At 44.4% G+C, this 26,270-nt stretch overlaps 2 protein-coding genes across 3 annotated transcripts in view; both read right to left on the bottom strand.

Annotated features, from left to right (window-relative positions):
* Nucleotides 1-7,577: 7,577 nt before the first annotated feature.
* On the bottom strand, nt 7,578-15,051 carry LOC133374858 (interferon-inducible GTPase 5-like). Of its 2 annotated transcripts, none has more exons than XM_061606133.1 (2): nt 14,967-15,051; nt 7,578-9,804 (listed from the first exon to the last, which is right to left on the bottom strand). In XM_061606133.1, exon 2 carries the CDS (start codon nt 9,770-9,772, stop codon nt 8,507-8,509), a length of 1,266 nt encoding a protein of 421 aa, XP_061462117.1. In that variant the 5' UTR covers nt 9,773-9,804; nt 14,967-15,051; the 3' UTR covers nt 7,578-8,506. The 2 variants fall into 2 exon arrangements, with proteins under 2 accessions (XP_061462117.1, XP_061462116.1); XM_061606132.1 differs by having other exon boundaries at nt 14,884-15,039.
* Nucleotides 15,052-25,216: 10,165 nt separating this feature from the next.
* The window catches only part of F11R (F11 receptor), a 34,863-nt gene continuing 33,809 nt past the window's right edge, over nt 25,217-26,270 (bottom strand). Inside the window, exon 9 of the mRNA XM_061606122.1 lies at nt 25,217-25,702. Within this exon, the coding sequence (XP_061462106.1) occupies nt 25,667-25,702 (36 nt within the window). The 3' untranslated portion in view covers nt 25,217-25,666. The remainder of the gene's footprint in view (nt 25,703-26,270) is intronic.

The raw sequence follows: 26,270 nt of genomic DNA, 5'->3' as shown, positions 1-26,270 counted from the left end.
TACCTGGATATTGACAAGACAAAGGGTTCAAAAATCATAACACAGTTAGGGCTGTCACAGTGCACTGTGTGAGAGGGAGAAAGACAGGTCCTCTCCTCCATGTGAACCCAGATCCCTTATGGGTTCAAAGAATAAAGAGCCCCACAAACAAGGGGAATAGGGAACACTCCTCAATGCTATTCCCTCTCTGATGTCTGGGGAGGGAGTATCGATAGTGTTGCTCCAGGATTTTGGTGGTGTTTGGGCATTGCAGTGTAGGCCTCTCTAGCCTGGAAGAGGTGGGGACATGCAAACTGAGAATAAACTTAGGCTCCATCTCATCTTGGATATTCTCAAATGGAAATGGTAGCACTGTTAGGTGGAGGGCCCTCTGCTGGTGTTGTGGCCCTGGCAAATGCCCAATCTTGCCACCTTCTGGAGCCAGCCTTGGATGTTCATGAGATTTATTTGTATCCCCCTTTTCCATTAGTATGCCAGAGGCAGCTAACAAAATTATCATTGCATAAAACTGTTGAAGCAAAACAGTACACATTCATACCAGTAACCAGACATACAGTATCATAGTCATCAGAACCATCACAGACATTGGCAAGGGAGGAGGGCAATTCTATGAAGCCCCTTTCTGTCAGGATCCTACATCAAACCAGCTGCCTTTCAGAATAACTGTGTGCCATTTCTACTCCCTCTAGCCCATTTTTATCTACTCTCCTGGATTGATCTGGGGGGTGGGGAGGGATGCTATTTGGGAAGGCTTGCTCTCTGGCCCATATCCAAGTAAAGGATGGCATCATCAATGCTGTAGCCAGTAATTATGTTTAGCATTTATATCGTTAGGGTGACCCTCCAAGTCAGGTCACTATAATTTTCTCCACGTTGCAAATTGGAGAGAGTGCTGAAGTGGAGATAGTAGGTAGCCCTAGGCAAACCACAGAGGTGAGAGCTGGACCAGGGACTTTTTGAATGGAAGTACCACTCAGCTTCCCCCCCAAATTCCACACATTTGACACTAACTGGCATTGCACTTTTCCTTGAGGCTTACATCCATTGCTGTCTGCATTTTAAGATTTTATTCACTGCCGTGAACACTAGAAACTTACACTTTATTTTTTAAAAAACATGGAGATTCACAGAAATTTGCCAAAATGCCCAGACCTAGGAATAGTCTCATGGGTAGCCTACCAATTTCTATTCAATTATTTTCATAAGGAAATGGGAAAAAACCCTTACACAATTTGGTTGATTTGTTTGGTTGTTGTTTCTTTTCTCTTCGGAATCGTATGGGCAAAGAATCAAGTTCTAGATTTCCCTTTGAATCTGGATTTCACACAATGGCCTGCAATTCAAGCTTGGTGAATTTCTTCAAACACATTTTTGTAGGCAGTTTTGACAAAGGTACACATTTTTGCAAGCCATTTCTTATCATATAATGCCTTTTTGCATGTTACTTTCACTTATATATTCATTTTTATGCACACTTTCCCGTAATATATGCGTTTTTGTAAATATTGTTTAGTTGGCAAACTGCATCTCAAAATTCTAATAAGTGCAAATATTGTTTTGGAAAGTGCAAATTTGATAAATTCTGCTTGAAATGTCAACTGAATTAAAATTCTCACCCATGCCTACATTCCAGTGCATTTTCCCATCACTTCCCTTATCTCAAAAAGTCTGATTTTTTCAGGAGGTGGGTTTGTTGCACAAGACCTCCAAATCAGCTTTTGTTGCCCAACTGGTATGTGATTGAATCCCACCTGAAGACAGTCTGGACATAACCCAAGCCTGTTCCTATTGGCAAAAGGAATATAAATATTACTTTTATTGGTGGAGCCTGCCCTCTAGAGGTCATTTCAGTGGTTCACAAGTGACCATGTGATTTGGAAAAAGGAGAAAACTAGCTTTGCAGCTAGATATATACAATTTTAGAAAGCACCAAACAGCAGCTCAGACAAGTTTGCTCTGGATCCCAGAAGGATCCATTTCATTACTAAAACCATAAATTTATTACACTGTAAAAAAACAATGTCAGTTCTAGGTTTTTTTGGGGGGCTTTGGTAGAATGCCTTCAATGGACCCCTCTTTTTCTGTCTGCAGTTTCCCACTTGCTCATCTTCTCAATCTGGGCCAAATTCCCACTGGTACCCCAGGGCGAGCGAGTAAATGAATCAGCACGGCGAGAGCAGCTTCTGCTCCTTCTGCTCATCCCAATTGCTTCTTGGCGCTCTCGCTCTAGGCCAGACATACAAGAGTTGGTGAGATGGTAGCAATTGCAAGAGAAGCATCAACAGGACCAGAGGGCTCTGGTAGTTAGCAGTGGCAGGCCCCTTGCTGGGGAATGGGCCTTGGCAGGTGCCCAACAATTCCAACCAGTGACACCAACCCCAAACAAAACAAAGATTAATGTCTGAAAGCAAAATATTTTGCCTTCCATCTTCAGCAGCAAAAAGTGCATCACATTCATATTGGAGCAGCTGAAAAAGGCAAGTGTGACCTGCAACCAGAGGTGTAGTCGTTCAGGGTCTTAGACTCTTTACTTTTTTGGGAGTGGGGTCCTATCAGGGTCCTTTTGTCTCCAGCATCCTACGAGGCAATCTGCATGAAAGGTGAATATGTTAGCCACTGAAAACGGCTTTCTAACATGCTTCCTTGTCCTACCCTGCTGATTGGAGCCAACAGTGTGAAAGGAGATGAGTCAGCCACTGAGAAGACTCTTCTTAGTAGTTAACACTCTCCCCTTTCATGCTGATTGTCTCCTATTATTGTGGGAGAAGGCGTTAACAAGAATCTCATTCTCAACATAGCAGGAAAAGGATGGGAGGGGTGTGGCTGTGACTATCAAGAAGGGACCCTCCACTTCTGAATTCGCCACTATGCTGCTGCCTGCAACTAGGGATCTATCACTTTTGGTGCTCTCAGTTTCACATTTTTATAATTTTAAAGTCAGTTATCCACATTTCTGCAACTCTTTGCGATTTAAAAAAAACACATGAAAATTATTCAGCTCCTAATAAACACATTTTGCAGTTTTGCCTAATGTGTATATTATCCAGATGTAATGTATTTTGGTATGTTATTCTCAATATATATTCATTTTTATGCATACTTTCCTCTAAGATATGCATTTTTGTAAACATTATTTGGTTGGAGAACTCCATAAAGGAAACCAGAGACCTGAACTTACAAGATCTGACCAGGGTGGTTCACGACAGATGTTCTTGGAGGTTGCTGATTCATAGGGGCGCCATAAGTCGTAGTCGACTTGGAGGCACATAGCAACAACAATGAACTTCAAAGGATGGCTGTGTTTCAGTACTCATATTGTTTTGGAAAGTGCAACCTTGATAGATTAGGCTTTAAATGTGAACTGAATCCAATTTCCCATCCCTACTGGCAACATCTTCATTTTCTAGCAGGCGTGGTTCTGTTCAGGGTTCTTGGCAGCCAACTGTGCCCTCCTTCAGATACTGTAAGCAGCTTAAGCAGGGCGTCCCATGAGGGCCCTTCCTCAAGGTTTTATATTTTTTTTCCAGCTGACACTCAGAATTCCGTATATATTAAGCATGCTCACCCTCATTGGGCTGTGTAGGGGCATTTTTGCCCCTTATGTATGCACAGATGTGTCTTTAATTGTATTTCTTCAAAACTTGGCGTTCCCCCTAGTGTGCAAATACCTCCCTCATATTTTTCAATGGCCCCAGTTTTGCTCCATTTCCATCTGTCAGTGCACATTGACCTGGCTTGTGACTTGTTTGGAGGAAACAAAGCTTGATCAATGCTAAGCCAGAGGTCTGGTTCTTTTACTGGCATGACACAGGGAGGAGAGGAGCATTCTACCCAAAGCCTCCCAAAAATCTTCATAGGAAGCCATGTCTTATTTTAGTCCCTGGTTTGCTGTTATGTGTGAACTCGGCCACTATTGATGTTCACTAGAAGGGGGAGGGATATATGAACATTTAAATTATGCAACATCTCCATTATCTTATTAATTCATACATACATCTGATGCCTTCGGTGTACATGGCAGAGCTTCATCAGCAAGACTCGACAGGTCTTCTTCCTCCAAGGAGTGGCAGGAAGGGATGAATGTGGACAAAGGATCTTTACCATACTTACATTTTGGATGCTTCCAAGCTGTTGGTTTTGTGGGTGAGATTCAACCGCATACCGGCAAATTCATGTTGCATAATTAAAGTGGACTTACTTTGTCTGTGCAACACACCTCTGTGTATGCGTGTTTTTTAAAGGACATTTTGTGGTGATGAGGAAATGCACTGGAAAGTGTGCGACAACTTTTGCTTGATTTGACATCATATAACCCCCCTACAAACAGATCTGGATGAATGCTTAATAAACAGGTTTTCTGACTGGAAATGACTTTGGTTACTTGCAGTGGGGAAGGAGGATAAGGGGGTAGAGGCCATGTTGGAAAATGTGAAGAGCAAGGGACTTTGTGCAGCTGAGGCAGTTTGCTCCATAAGCCCCCATTGTCTCTTTCCTGCATCTTTTTTTCATTCTCCTGTCCAGGCAAGTTCATATGTTATCTCAGCCTCCTATTGTGCCTTTGCTGCTGCTGTTCTCTACACCCATCTTCCTCTCTCATCTGTCAAACCATCTGCCTCAAAACTCTTTCCAAGCAATCCTAGCTTCTTCAGCTAACATCTTAGCCATATTTTTTCACTGCCTCCTCTGCTTGACCCTCCTTGACTACATTCTCAAGATCTCACTGCAGCTGGGGACCTGCCATGCCCATACTTCCCATCCTGCATTTTATGGAGCAGCTGAATTGAAAATCAGCTGGGAATTGCCAGATTGTTCACTGGACAGACAGAGATCTGTTGAACAGGGTCCAAAACATGTTTAAATGGTTGCACATCACCAGTTTGGCCTGGACATTTGAATTCACGTGCAATGAAGGTAGCAAGGAAAGCCTCCCTCTTTGCCACAGCTGCTTTTAGGAACCATAACTTTGAGGCTGCAGTTCCTGAAGACGCCTTTCTTGTGGGCAGGGCCAAGGACAGACTTTAAGAGAGCCTTCCCCAACCTGATGCCCTCCAGATGTTTTGGACTCGATTGCCTTCTAGGCTCCTTCCAGCTCTATGATTCTATGTCACATTTGCCAGGTCTTCATTTTGATACCTTTCGGGACCTCGGAGAAAGGACAGACATCTCCTGGGGGCAGAGGAAAATGACTGCAGTTGGTGGAAATTACCCTGGATTTCTCTGTCTCCTTGCTAGACAGGATTTGATCAGGAACTTTGTGTCTCTAAGAAGGAGGGGACATGGCTTCTCCATTACGCATAATGGAGGGCAGGAGAACAGACTTTGTCACAATGCCTTCTAGTGAATATTCACAAGAGAATTACCTTACCCTACATTTATTGACAAGATGGCTGATGTTTGGAGCCATTGCTCGTTTCTGCTACTTTTCCATGCTATCTACCCCATGGAGAGAATGTGTTGTTTGGAGAGGAAATGGCTTTTCTCTCCAATGTGTGGGGGAGACTGATGTCTACACCATCACCAGAATGAGTACAACCTCCCCTGAAGTTTCCCATTGGGAGAACACCCCTGTGATCCTGATCACAGCCACCAGCAAGACCTTCACCCAGAAAAGGTGTGTAAAAGAACTTGGGAAGATTGACCCCAGAGATTCTGAAGCATTGAGGCCACTTGATTAGACTTTGCCACTGGTCTATAGTCAGTGCAACTGCACCAAACCATTGTTGAGTTTTACCTAAATGCCAGAGATGGTTTACATCGATCTCCCCACATAAAACAAATTCACACACAGGCGTCTTCCAAGCAAATCCATCTGTAAACCTATGTCCTCACTGTGGGAGGCTGTGTGGATCCAGAATTGGCCTCCACGGTCACTTACGGACCCGCTGTTAAGGACCTTGTCTTGGAAGACAATCTTACTCGGCCACAAGTGATCACCAATGAATGAATGACATCAGTTCCAGTTGAAGAAAAAATGTATTTTCTTCATCAGATGGGGAAATTTGCTGTTTTGGCTAATGAGAGGGATGTGGTAAGGGAGAAGAGACATCCTCTAGTGGACTCTGGGAGGAAGGGCGGGATATAAATCAAATAATAAAATAAATAAATAAAATAAAATATTAATAAGAACTGAAACCACTATATGGTTTATCTATTTGAAACTTAATTTTCTAAATGTTACATTCATGTAGGACATATAGCCAGAAAGGATGTGTTCTAAACTGTTTTGTGAGTTTACATAAATTGTTTCCTTTTTTATCTTAATGTTTAGGATACAAAAGGGCCATAAAAATGTTATTTTATATTCCAAAATATATGGTTTATGTCCGTCATCTCATGGTGGGGAGGTTGGATTGCCCAAATAAACTGCCCATTAAAATCAAGGTGGCCTGGGGCATGGGCCCAGAAAAGGAAAGGGAGCCAGCCAATTGAACAAGACATTTTCTTCAAGGCTTAGCTGCAGAGCCTGTTGACCATGGCAGGGCTCAGTAACCTCAAAAGGAAAGGAACACCTACTGCAGCGCCAGCTAGTATGCCAGCTATAACCATTCATGGACAGGGATAACTTAGCTTCTGTCATCCATGCACTGGTAACCTCACAATTAGATTACTGTAACACACTATGTGGGGCTACCCTTGAAGTTGGTTCAGACACAGCGTGTAGAATGCTGCAGCGAGGCTGCTGAGTGGGACTGGATGGGGCAGTCTGCACTGGCTGCTGATTAAGGTGTTGGCTTTTACTTTATAAAGCTCTAAACAGCTTAGGACCACGTGGTGGACTCACTTTTCCTGTATAAAAGAGGTTGCCTGGAGAGGGCCACTGGGATCTACAGAAGTTTGAAGGAGAGCCTTTTCTATTGAGGCACCCATTTTGTGGAATGAGGTCCCTATGGAGATCAGGTGTGCAGTGCCAATGGGGGATTTTGCAGGCAGTTAGGCACCCTCCAGACGATCTAATGATTTAGCACTCATCCTGATTTGCTTGTGCAAAGCTTATGCGGAGGTTAGATTATACCCAGTTATGATTTGTTTTGATTAGTTGGTTTTGATTTGTTTGTGGGGAAGTTAAGCGTCATTCCTGAATTCATATTGATTTGGGTCCTTTTTATTGTGTGTCCATTATGATCTATGCTCACTTTTCTTCCAATATTCTTCCAAGTAGGGATGAGCGAGAAATTCGATTCAGTTGGCACTTTACGCTGAATCTATCAAAGCCACACTTTCCAAAACAATAATGAGAACTGAAACATAGACATCCTTTGACATTCAAACTTATTCAGATTTTGCAATGCAATTCGTCAACCAACCAATGTTTTTAAAAATGCGTATGTTAGGGGAGAGCATAAAAATGAATATCAGTGAAATATACAAAAATGCTCCCTGGGTGGCCTTGGGCCAGTCACTGCCTCTCAGCCTCATGAAAACCCTATTCAGAGGGTTGCCATAAGTCGGAATCAACTTCAAGGCAGTACCTTTACCTTTTAATCAAAACAGCCCACATTAGGAGAAATCTGTACTAAAATGTTGGAGAATTTTCATGAGGATTAAAAAAATGGCAATTGCTATAGAAATATGGAGAACTGAATTTAAGATTGGAAAAATTAGAAACTGAGAGAACCTGAACTGACAGGTCTTTCAATCCCTGTCCAGGGGTTCAAATAACATGAGGGCAGGAATATGTCATGTAGGGCAGGAGTGGGCAGACCACAAGCTTGAGGGATCTATTTTCTTATTTTACTAGGAACAGAAGGAGCTGCCTTAGACAGAGTCAGAGGCCACTGGGCCATCTAGGTCAGCATTGTCTACTCTGCTTGGCAGCAGCTCTCTGGGATTTCCGGCAGGAGTCTTTCTGAGTCCTACCTAGAGACACCAAGGATTGAACCTGGGACCTTCTGTCTGCAAGGCAGCTGCTCTGCCACTGAGCTCCAACCCTTCCCCAACTCTGAGGCCCATCAGCCAGAACAAGGTGCAAAATAGTGTCTCGGTCAGGCAGACGTATGGTAAGCATTGATGAAGAAGGTGCCTCTGAGACTTGTACTCAACCAAAGAACTTGAAATCAGTACCAGAATCAAAGCACCCAAGGTCTTCCACACAAAAATCCACTCCTGATTGCAGGAAGGGTTGTACGTTCTCCTTGCTTTTCTCCCTCTTCTGGAGATTCACTCCTTTCCCTGGAGACTCCAAAGAGGCAGCAACACCTCTGAAGCTCTGTTTCCTGAGACCACAGCTCATGATGCTCTCATACCCCAAGGCAGTGGCTGGGTGGCAGAGTGCATGCTTTGTCTGCAGAAGGTGCCTAGTTTGATCCCTATGAGACCTGGGAGCCCTATTCACCTAGGCTGGGTGCTAATGGATGATTTATGTAGTTCATTAGCACCCAACCAGGTTTATGTGGGGGAGGGGAAGAAGTTGCTCCTGCTTAAGCAAGAGCATCATCTTGGGAGAGGAACGTTCTGCAAGAAGAAGTCAGAGACGGGGAATGCTTGAGAAATTGCACCTTCTGCTCCCCTATTGTGCTGTGTCCCCAAACAAGCCCTCAGCCCTCTCTGCTTCATTGTCTACGACACAGGATATCTCAGCCTCTGACTCATTTCTAGGCCCGTGGCTCATAAATACTTTGACCAGCACTCTGTGGGCATCAGCTGCCACGTTGTCCACAAAAGTCTTCAGCATATTGTACACAACAGCAAATGACAGTCCCATGGCAGCCATTGGCACCAGCTCTTTCGGTAGCTTTGGCGCTTTGCCAGCTGCTTCCATCAGCAGCTCTGCCACCTGTTCCTTGGTGATTGCAGCAGCCAGCGGTGACTTGACCAGAGCCTTAAGCTGCTCAAAAGGTTGTTCTGCATGCTCAGCTACTTTCCTTAAAGAGGAATCTTCCAATCCAAAACTGATGCAGTAACCCTGCAGGGTCTTGGCCAGAAGGTCCATGTCACATGCAACTGAAAGCTCTGGGACGGGTGCAGCCTGAATGCCACAGGCTATGGCTGAGACTAGCCACATGTGCTCAACCATGGTCGTCTTCTTCTTCTCCAGAAAGCGGTGGGAGATGTTGGGAGCAGCAAGAAGAAAGGAGTGGCTCTTCTGTAAGTCTAGGTTCTTTCCAAGGGTCTCCTCGAGGAGAGGGAAGTCATACTTGCCAAACATGATGTTGGAGATTAGGAAGACCTTGGGGGACTTCACCCTCTCAGCCTGAAGAGCTTGGATGCAGCCCTGCCGGATCTTCTGCAGGGCAACTGCTTCACTGAAGCCAGATGGGTGGCTCTGGCGAGTGGCTTCCAGTTCTGCGTCCACCTTGGAGCGGACAAAGTAAAAGACCTTGCCAGCTTCCTTGATGTGATGAGCCAGTTGAGCATGGTCGGAGGTGAAGCTCTGAGAAGCGATGATTACAAAGAAGTCATAGTGAGAGAGATTGATCTGCTCTAAATAAGTTCTCATACTGAAGCCAGGAGTACCAATACTTGGCAGGTCCCATAGAATCACATTGGCATACTGTGGGTGTGAGTATGCCGTGGGATTCTTATTGGTGTCCACTCTCCCAGTAGGAGCAGCACCCTCATCCTCCTCATGCAGGTCCCGGAAGGTGTTGATGAAGGTAGACTTGCCAGCTCCAGGTTCACCGGTAACACCCACATCTAGGCAGATGTTCTCCAGAGAGTGAAGAGTCTCTTGTAGCTTGGTGGATAGCTCAGAAAAACTCCCTTTCTCAAAGGCACCTTTGAGGTCCTTAATCTGCTTCTCAGACAGTGAGATTTTGTCCTCCTTCTCCGCCATTGGGGCAACAGTTGGCCAAGACAGTGGACAACCTGGAGTAAAGAGACGAGGAAATTACAATGAGTTCCTGGAAAGCCTTGTGAGTAGGGATGGGGGGAGGACTGGATTCGGTTCACATTTAAAGCCGAATCTATCAAATTTGCGCTTTCTGAAACAATATGAGAACCCAACACAGAAACATGATTAGTGAAAATAACATACAAGAATGCATTATATTAGGAGAACTTGCTTGCAAAAAAGTGAGTACTTTGGTCAAAACTGTCTACAAAAATGCGTTTACTAGGAGAAATGTGGACTAAAATGCTGAAGAATTTTCATGAGGATTTAAAAAAAAATCAATTTGTTACAGAGATGTGAAGAACTGAATTTCAGACTGGAAAACTGAGAAAGAGAGAGACCCAAATTGGACAGGTCCTTCCATCCCTAGTTAGAATAAAACACTGATTGGCACAGACGTATTTGTATTGTGGCAAAGCTACCAAAAGGTTTGGCAGAGTAGACCCGTCAGCTGTGCCACAGAGAGAACCATGGCAAGGGCTGTCCATCCGGCTCCACCACCAAAAGAGCGGCACCTCTGTGCCTCAGTAACTCCAGAGAGGCCTCTGCAATTCAGGGCCATTGTGTCACAGCTACTACAGAGAGGAGCAACATGACAGAGGGGTGTCCTTCTCGAGCAAGCAGCTCCATACGACTGAAGATAGTGAGCTAGGCCACACAGGCACACTTCCCCTCCTGCAGACACACAGTAGAAATCCATCAGAGAGGCACACATACCAGCTTCTTCTTAGTCTCAGCCAGATGCTGGAGAAGTAAAGTTCACCCAAGAAATGTCATATTTTTATTGCAATAGTGTACATAGTTCCCCCCCACCTCATTATGTTTGATACAACAAGTCAATCTGAGTTTATTTCACACATGATAAAACTGGTTGTGTTGTTTAGTGGCTAAGAGACTAACTGCACAATACTGACCATGTCTACTCAGAAGTAAGACCTATTGAATTCAGTGGGGCTCAGTAGAGACTGGTGCCCACTGGGACTATGAGGGCAGAAGGCAGAGATGCCAACAACAGGCAGCACCAACTGATTCTGGCCTCCTCCCTGCTGAGGTTTACAATGGCAGAACTGAGCGGCTGAGGGGAGAGGGGCTCTGCTTGCGCCATCAGGGGCTGGCTCTTCAGCTTGCCTCTCCGCACCCTCCAGCCCGAGGAGCCTTTATGAGGGAGCTGCTTCCAGAAGAACTCTGAGGAGACTTTCTGGCCTTTTGGGTGGAGGCATACATGATTGGGGGGGCGGAGGTTTGCTAAGTACTAATGTCAACAGCTTTGGGGCTACTTTTGGATGTGACGTTATTGGATATTTTTACTTAAAATATCCAAATGCGCACTTAAATTTTGGTGTAAAATGAACTGTTACTTATAATTTTTTTTAGTGATATTATAGTAGTAACAATAACAATACATTTTGGACTACTGTAATGCACTCTACGTAGGGTTACCTCTGAAGACGGTTCGGAAACTTCAGCTGGTGCAGAATGCTGCGGCCAGAGTTCTTACTGGGACAAAAAAATTTGATCATATAACACCTGTCCTGGCCCAGCTGCACTGGCTACCAATATGTTTCCGGGCCAGATTCAAAGTGTTGGTTCTTACCTATAAAGCCCTTAACGGCATCGGACCGCAATACCTGGCGGAACGCCTCTCCCGCTATGTACCTACCCGGTCGCTGCGCTCGACGTCGAAGGCCTTTCTCCGTGTCCCAACGCATAGGGAGGCACGGAGAACGATAACTAGAGCTAGGGCCTTCTCAGTGGTGGCCCCCGAACTATGGAACACCCTCCCTGATGAGATACGCCTGGCGCCTTCTTTGCTATTATTGAAAAAAATGGACTGCCTTCAAGTCGATTCTGTGTGTTCATGGTAAGCAATATTCAGAGGTGGTTTACCATTGCCTTCCTCTGAATTTCTCTGTTTTCAGGACCCACTCTATTCCAATGACTGTAATTTTTTAAAAAACTTTGTTTTAATATTGAATTTTAAATTGTTGTAACACCCCAGGATCTGATGGTTAATAATAATAATAATAATAATAATAATTAACCATCAGATCCCAGGGGGTTACAACAATTTAAAATTCAATATTAAAAACAGTTTAAGAAAACTATAGTCACTGGAACAGAGTGGGTCCTGAAAACACACATCTCGTGTCAGAGGCCAAGGTAACATATGTAGATGCCCAATGCAACACTGTGGGGAGAGAATTCCAGAATTTAGGAGCTTCCACAGAGAAAGTCCTCTCCTGGGCCACCACCACCACCGCCTTGAACTTCTTAGGGTGGGAGGACAGCCAAGAGGGCCTCCTTTGCTGATCTTAACACCTAAGAGGGTCTGCAGAGAAGGAGGCTGCCTCATAGATATTGCACTATTGTATTTGCAGTGGTGGTGGTGGTTTTTATGTGAATGGCTTTGAGCACAGATGTACTTGTGGAAAATGCAGTATGTAAATAAATTGACTGACTATAACTATACAAATGTTAAATATTATTGTCAATAGAGCCATATTGCAGAGATTGTTGCAACACACTCCAGTCAAAGATGGCCAGAGCAGGGTCAAGGGGCATTGCAACTTGGAGCAATCACTGCCCTGCATCCAGAGGGCAATACCCCAAGTCAGCGCGAAGTGGCCAGATTCCAGCAGGTGTCTACAGCTTCATTATTTTTTACACGACACTAGCTGGAACTGGATTGCTTCTTGGATTGCCTCATGGTGCCAGGCTGCTGTGAGCTGAAGTCAGTGGGGCTTCACACAATCCCTTCAAAAAAAAAACAGCTGGGAATAATTGTGTGAATTGGCCCAAAGACAACTGCAGGGGAGTCAAAGAATCATAGAATTGCAGAGTTGCGAGGGGCCCATAAGGCCATTGAGTCCAACCCCCTGCTCAATGTAGGAATCCAACCTAAAGCATACCCGAGATGCTTTGTTCTTTTAACTCTCACAAGCAGCCCAGAGAACGTCAGTTACAGTTCATGGTATCTCCCCTGCCTACAAACTGACTGTCCAGCTGCCGCTTGAACACCTCCAGTGTTGGAAAGCCCACCACTGGTTCCATTGTCCTACTGTGCTAACAGAGTTTTCCCCCATGTTCAGCTGAGTCGATTTCATGAATTGTTGGTTATGCTTATCTGAACACAGAAGGAATGAGAGGGCAGGCCGTGCCAGTTCTTGATCACAGAAAATCCCTTGCACTCCAACTCTTCCCCATGGAGGCTCCTCCCTGCCCACCCCGAATCTTCCCATGGGGCTCCCTTTGCCAGGAGTGTTGTGAGACAGTTTTCACTGGGTGGCCAGAGACAAAAATGGGGGGTGAGGCAGAAGGGTCAGGGCATTCATCAGTATAAATGAGGTTTCTGGAAAAAAACGTTTTCTTAGGTAATGACAAAAAGAAACCCCAATGACAAAAAGAAACTATGACTTGTAAAGTTTACAAAAAAGCAAATCATTTTAAAATATAGTATTTTCCAGATGCAAAATAGTTGTGTAAACTAAACAGTGACTAGGAAGTAAATGTATATTATGCAACTCATCCTGCCATAATTATCTGAACTGTTGATAAAGTCTAATGTGCCCTGATTTCTCTGCAAACTTGCAGAGGAAATGTTCACTTGGAATTCCTTCAAATACTTTACTTTCAAAAGCCAATATTACTAAGTTTGCTTTTGTCTGATGAAAGATTGAATGCCTGTATGGTGTCAAAGTTGAGAATGACTTTTCATACACAGCTGTAGATGCACCAAAGGTGAGTCTTGCAGCATACAAAGTGCACATGCATGGAAAGGCTTCCTTGTGCAGGTACAATGTTTTAGGAAGCTCATGAACTGTGAGTTAGTTCTTCTGAGGCAGCTGCTTCCCAGAACTAACTCCTCTGCTCTCCTTTGCCACGCCAGGAAAGCAATTAAGAGAAGTTTCACTTTAAACATTAATGCTTATAAACTATAACTTTTCATAAGAAAATGCTTGAGAGCATGTCGCATAGGAACGACATGTCTGTCTGAACTACAGGTGCCAGAATCAACTATACAAGCCCACCATCTCTGTTCCACAGAGAGGTCCTGGGCCAGCTAGCCAACACTGCTTCTGATGGCTCTACCAGCAAATCTCACACACCCTATTTTGGTAGTACGTAACAGTGTTGGACTACAACCAGGGAGACCAGGGTTCAAATCCCCACACAGCCATGAAGCCCACTGGGTGACCTTGGGCCAGTCACTGCCTCTCAGCCTCAGAGGAAGGCAATGGTAAACCCCCTCTGAATACCACTTACCATGAAAACCCTATTCATAGGGTCGCCATAAATTGGAATCGACTTGAAGACAGTATTATTTTTTTTTAAGTTCAGGTGGTGGTCTAAAACTTGCAACCAGTGCTCTCTAGCCACATTATACTCTTCAATACCATTTTGAAATGGAACCAGCTTGAAAGGATGTATTTTTCAACTTTTTTTTTTAACAAACTAAGGAAGAAATCCCTCTCCGGACACGCATGCACAGTATTCCAGCTCCCCATTGCCTAGGCTAAATTAGTAAGGTCTCATTAGCCTTCCTGGGCCTTGGAGAGCCAGCTCACTCACCTCTCTGCTTCTTCTCAGGTCCTGCCCTGGATTAGGCTTTGAATTTGCTAGGCTGCTGCACCATCTAGTCCCAAAAGCCTAGGCACCAGATGCTCTCATAACAACCACTGCCTGTAGAGGCGGGCTGAGCACTACAGTGGAGGGGGAGTGCATCACAATACTGTCCTTCCCGCCTTTCCTTCCACCAGCTGCAACCCTTAGGTTTGCCAGCTCATTCCCCGCATCCATCAAGACTTATCTTCACTTCATTCACACCTGCAGCTTTTACACTTGCTGTGTTTGCGTTCCCTTGGTAACTTTGCCCTGCCCCTCTCCTTGGATGCCTAAACGGTATTTCTAAAAGCGAAACTGAGTTTTAAGTTACTGCAATGCTAGAAATTTGGTGACTGAAGGAAAATTTCATTTGGGAGGCCACAATTTTCATTTGGGGGAGCAATGCCTTCATTTGCCCCCACCCCGTCGCTACACCCCTGCCCTTTGCTCACCTTCCATCAAAGCTCAAGTGTTGCCCTTCACCTCCCCACGCTACGTTTTATATTGCGTCACCCTTCTGTGCTTTAGGGCTAACCTTATGGGGCAACGGCAGCCATTCTCCTGAAGCGCCTGGGGAGGTCAGTGTGTTCTCATTGCACTTTGGTCTGCACTGAATGTTGCCCAAGCAAAGGCTTTCAGATTCCTAGGGTCACCTATGGCTGCTATAGAAACTGGGTTGTAATTGGAGCCTCCTTTCAATTGGCCAGGTTGGCTTTCCCAGTGTGATGTCAGCAACAGGCCTGAGATGTGAATCTGATGTGTTAAAAGGGAAAAAAGTAATCTGAAGGGATGACCATGTTATACAAATACTTACTGCCTAATGAAGCTGGAAAGAGTTCACAGGGGTCTCTGCTGTCACAGTAGCTTCTCTGCTGGGAGAAACATTGGCCTCCAGCTGTTCTGATTCTCTCCTTCTCCTTTGCAGAGAAACATTTAAACATTGCAGTTTTAGTAACACTTAGTACTTAGTACTAAATGTCATTTAGAGAGGGCCACAATTTCTAGTGGGAGTTCAAAACAAACACACTATACATTACTCAGAAGTAAGCCCCACTGAATTCCATGGGGATTGCTCCCTTGTAAGTATGTATAGGATTGCAGCCTGAATTGATTAGTCTCAAAGTTGGCACACAGGACTGCTGAGAAGGGACCTCCCAAAATGTCAAGACCCATAAGGAAAGATTACTCCCCTCCCCCAGCTTATTCACTTTTCGGTCTTCTTCAGTTGGATGGAACAACTATCAGGTGGATTCACAGTTGGCTCCAGAATCGTACTCAAAGAGTGCTTATCAATGGTTCCTTCTCAAACTGGGCGGAAGTAATGAGTGGGGTACCACAGAGCTCGGTCCTGGGCCCAATGCTCTTCAACATTTTTATTAACGACTTGGATGAGGAGGTACAGAGCATGCTTATCAAATTTGCAGATGATACAAAATTGGGGGGCATAGCCAATACCGTGGAAGACAGAAACAAAATTCAAAGGGACCTTGATAGGCTGGAGCACTGGGCTGAAAACAACAGAATGAAATTCAACAGGGATAAATGCAAAGTTCTACACTTAGGAAAAAGAAACCAAATGCACAGTTATAAGATGGGAGATACTTGGCTCAGCAATATGACATGTGAGAAGGATCTTGGAATTGTCGTTGATCACAAGCTGAATATGAGCCAACAGTGATGTGGCTGCGAAAAAGGCAAATGCTATATTAGGCTGCATTAACAGAAGTATAGTTTCCAAATCGCGTGAAGTATTAGTTCCCCTCTATTCAGCACTGGTTAGGCCTCATCTTGAATACTGCGTCCAGTTCTGGTCTCCACACTTTAGGAAGGATGCAGACAAACTGGAACAGGTTCAGAGGAGGGCAACAAGTATGATCAGGGGACTGGAAACAAAGCCCTGTGAGGAGAGACTGAAAGAACTGGGCATGTTTAGCCTGGAGAAGAGAAGACTGAGGGGAGATATCATAGCACTCTTCAAGTACATGAAAGGTTATCACATAGAGGAGGGCCGGGATCTCTTCTCAATCGTCCCAGAGTGCAGGACACGGAATAATGGGCTCAAGTTGCCGGAAGCCAGATTTCAACTGGACATCAGGAAAAACTTCCTAACTGTTAGAGCCATACGACAATAGAATCAATTACCTAGAGAGGTAATCGGCTCTCAGACACTGGAGACATTCAAGAGGCAGCTGGACAGCCATCTGTCGGGAATGCTTTGATTTGGATTCCTGCATTGAGCAGGGGGTTGGACTTGATGGCCTTATAGGCCCCTTCCAACTCTACTATTCTGTGATTCTATTATTCTTCCTTCCAGAATGTGGAGGGATATTAAGTGGCCTAGGACTTGGCAGATCAGGGTTAAAATCACCACTCAGCCATAAAGCTCACCATGTGACTTTGAACCAGCTGGAACAGCTATAAACTATACACTATAAGCCCTATACAGCTTTGGACCAGGATACCTGAAAGACCGTCTTATCCCTTATATACCCAGTTGATCACTGTGCTCTGCAGGTGAGGGCCTCCTGCAGACACCATCTTATCAGGAGGTCCGTTCTGCACAACATAAGAAACAGACCTTTAGTGTGGCAGCACCTACCCTGTGGAATTCCCTCCCCATAAATATTAGACAGGCGCCATCTCTGTTATCTTTTCGGCACCTATCGAAATCCTTCCTCTTTCAACAAGCCTTTCACGCTGAGACCTTATCCCAGTCTGCGTCTGTGTTGGAATTGCTTTTTAATATGTTTTTAACCTTTTTTTTTTTAAGATGCCTTGAAAGCTTTTAAAAAATATATTTTTAAATATGTTTTGTGTTGATGTATTTTAAAGTCTGTATTTATGATGTTTTAAAGTGTTTTTAGTGCTTTTGTTTGCCACCCAGGGCTCCTGCTGGGAGGAAGGGCGGGATATAAATAAAATAAATGTAATACTGGTAAATAAAGAATGGTAACAGCTTGCGTGACCCTGGAAAATCAAAGAAACAATAATCTGGGACATAACCAGGACGTTCAGGCCCACAAACATGGGACTTTACATGCAGAACCTCAGCAAATCCTGAGTGTAACTGTTGGCTGGGTGCAATCCCCTGAACATCCCCCTGCTTTTCAAGCTCACTGCCTGAGTTTTGAGACATATGCAACAGGGGACGCAGGGGGTACCAGGTGCCTAAGAACTGCCTGCCCACTTTGTTTGAATTTGAGACACACACATCTTCTGAAAATTTGAATAAAAATTATTTAAAAAAAAAAAGAATTTGAGACACACACTATGAAATAAAGGCCTACTCCTTTTTTAAGCAATTGTAAAAAGGCAGAACAAAGCCGCTGCCGCCACCCCCACCTCTTATTTGGCCAGCCTCATCGTCATAGTTGTTTTGAAGCCATCTCTGAAGTGCATGCTAGTGCCTGCAGTTTCTCTAGGCGCTTTAACACAGAGATATCAGCTTTTGGCCAGCACTGCTGCTGTTTGATCATTTTGGTAGTTTTGTAATAATTGTGCATGGCTTTTGTAAGCCACCCTGGGAATGCCAATTGGCAATTGAAGGGTAGGGAGGCATACATTGCAGAAATAATAAAAGAAATGGTAGATTTGAAGTAGATTTCACACAGCCCTCCTTTCCCTCAAAGGCACTTCTGGCCAATTCACACCTTGCCCTCTGATACTAATTTCTCTCCCCGCCCAGTGCAGAGCTACCTCTTGAAGCAGAGGAAGGGGTGAGCCAGGCAATGTCGGAATACAGTGGTAGCAGCTTCCATATGCAGAATGCAGCCTTAACAGTAGAAATTAGTCTCAAAGCTGACTTCCAAATTAAAATCTAGACACAGCCACCTTGAAACTGACCTTGCACCATAAGACGGGAAGGCAATGGATTCTTTGCAGTTTTATGACTAGGCCAGCAGAGGGCAGGCAGTCGCTGTTCTGTGCTCATGTACACATACAATTCCCTAGTACAGTAGAATTTCCGGCACGCCTGTTTGGTTATAACAGCCACAGAGAAATTGCAAAAAGGAGGAAAGTTAGCAAATCTCTTAATGGGAATATGTGGGTGGTATTATTTGCATATCATCCAGCTATATTGCACTTTACAGAGCAACAAACGAAAAGGAGCCAGCATGCTACCAACTGCCCTACTGGTTCTGCAGCCTAAGCAGGCCTGTTGCTGCAAAGTTCCTTTTCCTCCAACAGTGGAACCCTATGCAGAGATGTTCAGAAATAAGTCCCACTGAATATGATAGAGCTTCTGTAAAACGATATAGATTTGCAGCCTTAAGTGTTTGTGTGTGTGTAAATAGTACATCTACTTGAAATCTCAATAAAGCAACAACAAAGAAAACAACAAAGTACAATAATCATATTGTTTAATTGTTTAATATGTTTGCGTTTTAGTGTTTTTTATGTGATTTTATTGTATTTTACTTACTGTTGTGCACAGCCCAGAGAGCCTTCTGGCTGTGGGCAGTATAAAAATTGAATATAAAAAATAAAAAATAAAATCACTCTATATAAACAGAAAAAGCGTACGTTCAGCAACAGAAGCTTTTTGTATAAAAGAGAAAGAATACCAGAAAGCAGAACAACAGAATTAAAAAGCAGGGTACACATCCCACCAAAAGGAAGTTAATGCCTCATCTTCAATAGCACGACATAAAAAGGGATACTTATATTGGAGTAAATTTGTCAGAGGATTTGTCCAAGCTTTTTTCTGCTCTTGAGTGAATTCTTCATCTACTGCAAGGTCTGGTAAACCATTTCTTTAATCGATCTGCCCCCTTCCAATTTTTGGCTATTTCAAGCCTTGCTGCATGTAGATAGGAGAGAGAGACGCCTGAGTTTTAGGAACAGAGGGAGGAGTTGATATTGTTCAGTTGGGTTGCAGCCTTAAGTGATTTTGGGGTGTTAGGGTGGTGCCATATCTTCTTATGGTTTGTTGTTTTATCGTGACTCTGTTCTTTTTAACAGCCCAGAGAACTTCAGGTACAGGGTGCAACTGAGTGAATAAATGTAGATCAACATAAAGGGCAAGCTTTCATTTGGGGCAGGGACCAGGTTGACCTGGGCCTAATTCAAGGATGGGGAATCTGTGGCCCTCCACATGTTGTTGGTTGGACTCCAGCTCCGCCATCATCCCTGAAGACTGATCATGCTGGCTGGAGCCGAGGAGAGTTGAAGTCCAGTAACATCTGGAGGACCCCGCAGGTTCCCCAGCCCTGTCCTCATTTATTGCTGGTGGGGTAAAGGTTAAATAAAAATCCCAGAGGAAATGGAAATGTACTGCCTTCAAGTCAATTCTGACTTGTGGCGACCCTATGAAGAGGGTTTTCATGAGGCTGAGAGGCAGTGACCGGCCCAAGGTCACCCAGTGAGCTTCATGGCTGTGTGGGGATTCGAACCCCGGTCTCCCAGGTTGTAGTCCAACACCTTAACCACTACGCTACACTGGCTCTCTCAAGAGGAAAAGGTGGCAGAAAGAAAGACAAGGGATTGCCTGCCCATTTTTGTCCCAGGCTCCATCCAGCGCTGGCATGCAGCCTCTGACAAACTCCCTTCGAGGTAGTGGGACTCTATGTAGACAAAAGACTCCCAGCTCCTCCTCATTTGTTAGATGACCAGGTAAAGCAGGCGTGAGTCTGGCTCTCCAGATGATGCTGGAGAACACCTCCCATCATCCCTGATGTTGGGCCATGCCAGCTGGGGCGAGAGAGAGTTCAACATCATCTCTGGGGCCGCAGGTTAGCCACCTCTGAACTAAAGCGTCAGGTGGCCCATCCGTGGAGGCCAGTTTCCATAGGCAAGAAGGGGTTGAGAGCCGGGGACATTCCCCTTTGCAGCTTGAACAAAAAGCCCACTTAATTTCAAATTCTACGCAATAATTTTTATATGCACACATGTATTCTTTTAAAACACACACAGCACAGCGATTTTGGATCTGGCCTGCACATCTGCCAACATTTTAATCCAACGAATGCTGTCTCTCATGGCGATGCTGGCTCAGCCGAACGGGACTTGTGGTTCAAAACACCTGGAGGGCACTCAGTTGGGGAAGGCTGATCTAATGTACATCCCATTAATTTTAGAGAGGATTTACCCAACTTGTCATCCACCAAGCTAAGGTTTCCTGGTCACTCAAGGCTCAGGCCCAGTGTAGGAAACAGCTAGTGACTTCTGTCAGCAACGGGTGGAGTCTATAGACATTTAGTGCCAAAGTTCCTAGAGAGATTAACCATAGCTGAGCAGCAGGGACTGGGACATGTGTTCTGCATGCAGAAGGTCTCAAGTTCAGTTTTGGGTAACAGGATAGAGAAAGGCCCTGGCTTGAGATGATGGACATCAGCCAGATTTTTCCTCTTCTCTCCCCTCTGCCCCATTTTGTTGAGCATCCACCCCAGGGGTCACTAACCTTTTTGGGGCTGCAACACATTTGCAAACTGTAGAATCTCTCTCACAGCTTATTGTATTACCTGTGGCAGAATGCTTCTATCAAGCCTCATTGCAGCAGGGAAGCCTGTGGGTGCTAGGGAAGGCTTCTGTGGCTTTTATGTGTCTTCCGGGGCACCACACTAGCAGTCTGTGGTCTAGCCTGATGAAGAGAAAAGCTTTCACACTATTTCGTAACATCTTGGTTGCCCCTATTAAAGTTATTGCCCTAATGCAGATTTTAAATATATATACTTTTATTATGACTTGGTTGACATCCATTTCTCTATTGCTTTCAGTCACAGAAGTACTGAAACAGAACAGGGAGCAGCTTGTAGTTTCAAAGGGAGGCAGGCTGGGGCAAGAGGAAACAAACAGGCAATTTTGTTACGCTCTTGGCAATGGGCCTCAGCGGTTTGATCTGAAGATTTCAGGATTTTAGTTTCTATCTCAGGATCCTGATTCTAACAACGCTAAGTTACGGTTTACATTAACAGGCTTTGTGCACACCACTTCCCTCTGATACAGTCACAAGGAAATAGGAAGCTTTCACTTCTGCTTTCAGTTAACCCCAGTGTACCTTTACGGCCAAACTGTAAACTATGGTTAATCATAAATTTGGTTTCTTGAAACAAGCCAGCTCCATAAAGTTGATGTGTTTTGGTACATCATAGTTAAGACTAACCAGTTTGTCCAGGTTCAGACACAAACCTAAACTGGGATTAATTAAAAACAGAAGGAACAATTGCCTACCTCTGCCACATTGAAGGAGAGGAGCCAACAAGCCCAGGGTTTCACTTTACACTAAACCACCCTTCCCCAACCTGGTGCTGTCCAGATGTTTTGGACTCCCACCAGCCCCAGCCAGCACAGGCCACTGTCAGGGAAAAATAACTTCCGCCATCTCCAAATGAGTGACAAAAATGGGATAATGCAAACTTATCCATTGGGGCGTTCATTTTGTAGCCAATAAAAATTCAACCCAGTTTTAATGGAGGATTGCCTAATATTAGCTGGTACCATGATGCTGCACACATCAAAGATACAATTCTGATAAAAAATTCTTCCCATTGCTTCTGCTTATATAATTAGACTCAAATCAACCCATTTGCCCAGCCCAACCTACACATACAGAATAAATGGAGCAAAAACCCTGAATCCGCCATTGTCTCCTGCAGTTCCAATTCACAATCATCCACTGTTTTACCAAAGAGACAGGGGTATAAACTTTAAGAAATTTAAACAGAAAGGGTTACTCCACTTTCAGGAGAACAATAAAACTGGACTTGGGGAAATGGAGACAAACTGGCTGCCTATTCATCAAGTCAGACATTTATCATCTAGTATGGCTGCAATAGGCTCAAGCTACTAACTAGACCTTTACAAGGTCACTCTGGGCTCCTGCTGGAAGGGCGGGATATAAATAAACTAATAAATAAAAAATAAAATAAAACCACTGGAAAATCCCATTTTAAATTCTGCATATACATAAAAAAACCTTATACACATTTATGGATGATGTTATGTCAAACAATTTGGAAACGTTACAGCAGATTATAGGAAGAGGATCTAGAACGTAAAATAGAAGCGGAAAAATGGAACAAAATTTGGGACAAAAAGCCCTTTAAACCAGTTTCTGCAAAAAATAAGGGAAAATAATTTAAAAACTATTCATAGATGGTACTATGCCCCCTCAAAATGCCACAAAAACAACATACAGGCAAGGCCGTATTGTTGGAGGGTATGTGTGCGACCAATCGGGAACTTTTTTTCACATTTGGTGGAGCTGTGCAAAAATTAAACTGTTTTGGGAATTAGTCTGCAAGGAGATTGGAGAAATAACAGGCCAAACAACAAGAAGTGATCCAAAACTAGCGTTGCTAACATTATCTACAGGTGATCAGAAGAAAACTCAATGCACAAGGACTTGATTACACTATTATTTGTGGCAATATGCTGTTAAATCAGAAGATCCAATCAGGGCTCATGCACATCATGCCAGTTTCTGGGCTATGGTAAACCTGCATTGGATCCTTCATTCCTGGTTCAAGTTGCTCAGCAGCAACCCAGTGGAACAAGGAGCAAAGCACAACCACAGAAAAACCACAGACTCAAAACTGTAACTGAAACAAACACACCGATTTATTGATGTACAAAGCTTGATGGTATTATGAAGCAGAATCGTAAGAGCTGGAAGGGGCCTATAAGGCAATCATGTCCCAACTCACTGCTCAACGCAGGAATCCAAATTAAAGCATCCCCGACAGATGCCTGTCCAGCTGTCTCTTGAATGCCTCGTGTTGGAGAGCCCACCACCTCCTGAGGTCATTGGTTCCATTGCCATGGTGCCCTAACGAGATGCGCCTGGCGCCATCACTGTCATCTTTTCGGCACCAGGTCAAGACTTTCCTCTTCTCCCAGGCATTTTAGCATGTGTTTTAAATTGTTCTGAGTTTTTTAAATTGTGTTTTAAATTGTTTTTAAAAAGATGTGTTTTAAATTTGTATATTTGTTTTTTATGTTTCTAGTTGCTGTAAACCGCCCAGAGAGCTTCGGCTATGGGGCCGTATACAAATGCAATAAATAAATAAATAAATAAATCTGACTTCCTGTCACTTGAGCCTATTATTTCGTGTCTTGAACTCTGGGATGATCAAGAACAGATCCTGGCCCTCGTCTGTGTGGCAACCTTTCAAGTGCTATCGTATCTCCCCTCAGTCTTAGTTCTTTCAGACTCTCAATCGTCCCAGAGTGCGTGACACAAAATAATGGGCTCAACTGACAGAAAGCCAGATTTCAGCTGAACGTCAGGAAAAACTTCCTCAATGTTAGAGTGGTACAACAATGGAACCAATTACCTAGAGAAGTGGTGGGCTCTCCAGCCCTGGAGGCATTCATGAGGCAGCTGGACAGCCACTTGTCAGGCATGTTTTAAGCTGGATTCCTGCATTGAGCAGGGGGTTGGACTCAATGGCCTTAACGGCCCCTTCCAACTCTACTATTCAATGATTCTATTCACAGACAGCCATCTGTCAGGAATGCTTTGATTTGGATTCCTGCATTGAGCAGGGAGTTGGACTCAATGGCCTTATAGGCCCCTTCCAACTCTACTATTTTATGAATCTAAGTCTAGGCCAGCCTTTCCCAACCTTTGGGTCCCCAGATGTTGGACTACAGTCCCCATAATTCCTGACTATTGGCTATGCTGGCTGGGGCTGATGGGAGTTGTAGTCCAGCAACATCTGGGGACCCAAAGGTTGGGAAAGGCTGGCCTAGGCACTAGTTCATGGCTTGCACAGCGTCTCTTGATTCAGAGGTTACCCAGAAATGGAGCTGGGTATTGTCAGCTGGCACTTCACTCCAAGTCTCCTAACAACCACTGCCAATGGGTTCATATAGAGGTTAAACAGCATTGGGGACAAGATGGTACCCCCATAGCACAACTGCCAGGGGGCCGAAAGACAGTCGCCCAATGCTATTCTCTAAAATCAACCCTGGAGATAGGGGTGGAGCCACTGTAAAATAGTGCCTCCGATACCCATCTCACCCAGCTGGCTCAGAAGGATGCCATAGTTAATGGTACCAAAAGCTGCTGAGATCAAATGAGAACAGGATTGCACTCCCAATCCTTCTCCCAATAAAGGTTGCCCCGATGGATGACCAAGGTTGATTCAGTCTTGCTAATCTGTTTCATCTGAGAGTACTTGCAATTGTTATGCTACAACCCTCTCAATCACCTTCATTAAAAAGGAGGTATTTGCAACAGGGTGGTAGTTGTCACAAAGCAATGGGTCCAGGGTGAGCTTTTACAGGAGCACTCAGATCTCCACCTATTTAAAGTATTTCTTCACACAGCACATAATTAAACTATGGAATTCACTCCCCCAAGAAGTAACGGCCATCATGGATGGCTTAAAAGAGGATTAGACAAAGTCATGGTAGATAAGGCTATCAACAGCCAGTGTGGCTAGTAGCAATGTTCTACCTCCACTGTCAGAGGCAGCGTGCTGCTGAACGCCAGTTGCAGGGAATCACACGGTAGAGTGCTGCTGCACTCAGGTCCTGCTTGCAGGCTTCCCACTGAAGCATCTGGTTAGCTGCTGAGAGAATAGGATGCTGGGCTAGATGGCCCATTGGCCTGATCCAGCAGGCTCTCCTCATGCTCATCTGCAAGCTGCAGACCGAGATCACCACGTTCTGGCCTCAGCGCATGGAGCGGGGTGTGCGCAATGCCCAAGGTTCACACCCGATCACACTCTTAACCACACTGGTTTGGATTTACATTGCCATAGCCTTGTGGTCTTGAGATGTTTATTGTCTGTGACGTTCATTCAAAGCATAAAATATATTTAAGCACAGAAGACAGGCTTCAAACAAAAGAACAAGTTTATTTTCAGTTCTATCTCCAGCATATAAAATTATACAAGACTGTCACAATAATATTTATAAAGACACACATGGTAGTGATCTCAAGTTTAAGGCACACAGACCAGCAAGGTAAATTTTACCAAATCTCTACAAAACAACAAGAGTTGGACTTACTCTTCTGAGCAGACATGGTTAGGATTGCACTATCCAGAATCCCTTATGAGAATAATATTCTTAAAGGATGTTCTTCAGCAGAGTGATGACAAAACATTTAAGGCGCTGGTATTTTTTTTTAAAAAGTCATAAAGGCACACTAAATCTTTTTTTTAAAAAAAAAAAGTTTAAAAATCAGACTTAATTACAAAGATTCATAAGGATCATTTACAACAGCCTCAGAGGAGAAAGGGGTTAGGTTTTAATACACGCTGCAAGGCAAGATGAAGGTGGAGATCAGACCAAGAAGGAAGACGTCTGTTTAAATTCACCCTGGAAAATGAAGACAGAGAAAGATAAACCTCTAAGTTACCAGGCACAAGAAAACAGTGGGGCAGCCACCCCCAAACTGGTGCTCTCCAGGTGCCTTGGACTACACTCCCTATCAGCACTGTTGGGTTGGAAACGGCAGTACAGACTAAGGCTATTGGGAGTTGTAGTCCAAAATGGCCCATGCTGCAGAGCACCAGGTTGGGCATGGCTGTGGTAGACAGCCAGATGGTGTAAATGCCGAATTCCAAAGTGTTAAGCTGCCCAGTCCTCATAGTTCTTAGCCATATGCCTGCATCTGCTACCATCTTTGAGACGGATCTTGTGCCACCAGCATGCTACAATGGCTACCACTGTCACACCAGCAAAAAGTGTGGCAGTGTTTAATAATACTTAGCACTGACAATTGCCCTTTCAAGCATTCAAACTGTGTCACATGCATTATGTTGTTGTAATCCATACAACAACTCTGTAAGGTAGGCTGGCACCCATGTTACAGGGGGGAGGGGTGCTGAAGCTGAGTATTACTACTACTTCTGGATTTTTTTTCTAACGTGCCAACACAGCCACC

The sequence above is a fragment of the Rhineura floridana genome, chromosome 22 (genome assembly GCF_030035675.1).
Source record: "Rhineura floridana isolate rRhiFlo1 chromosome 22, rRhiFlo1.hap2, whole genome shotgun sequence".
Classification (NCBI taxonomy): domain Eukaryota; kingdom Metazoa; phylum Chordata; class Lepidosauria; order Squamata; family Rhineuridae; genus Rhineura; species Rhineura floridana.
This window is presented reverse-complemented; position numbering and strand designations above follow the sequence as displayed.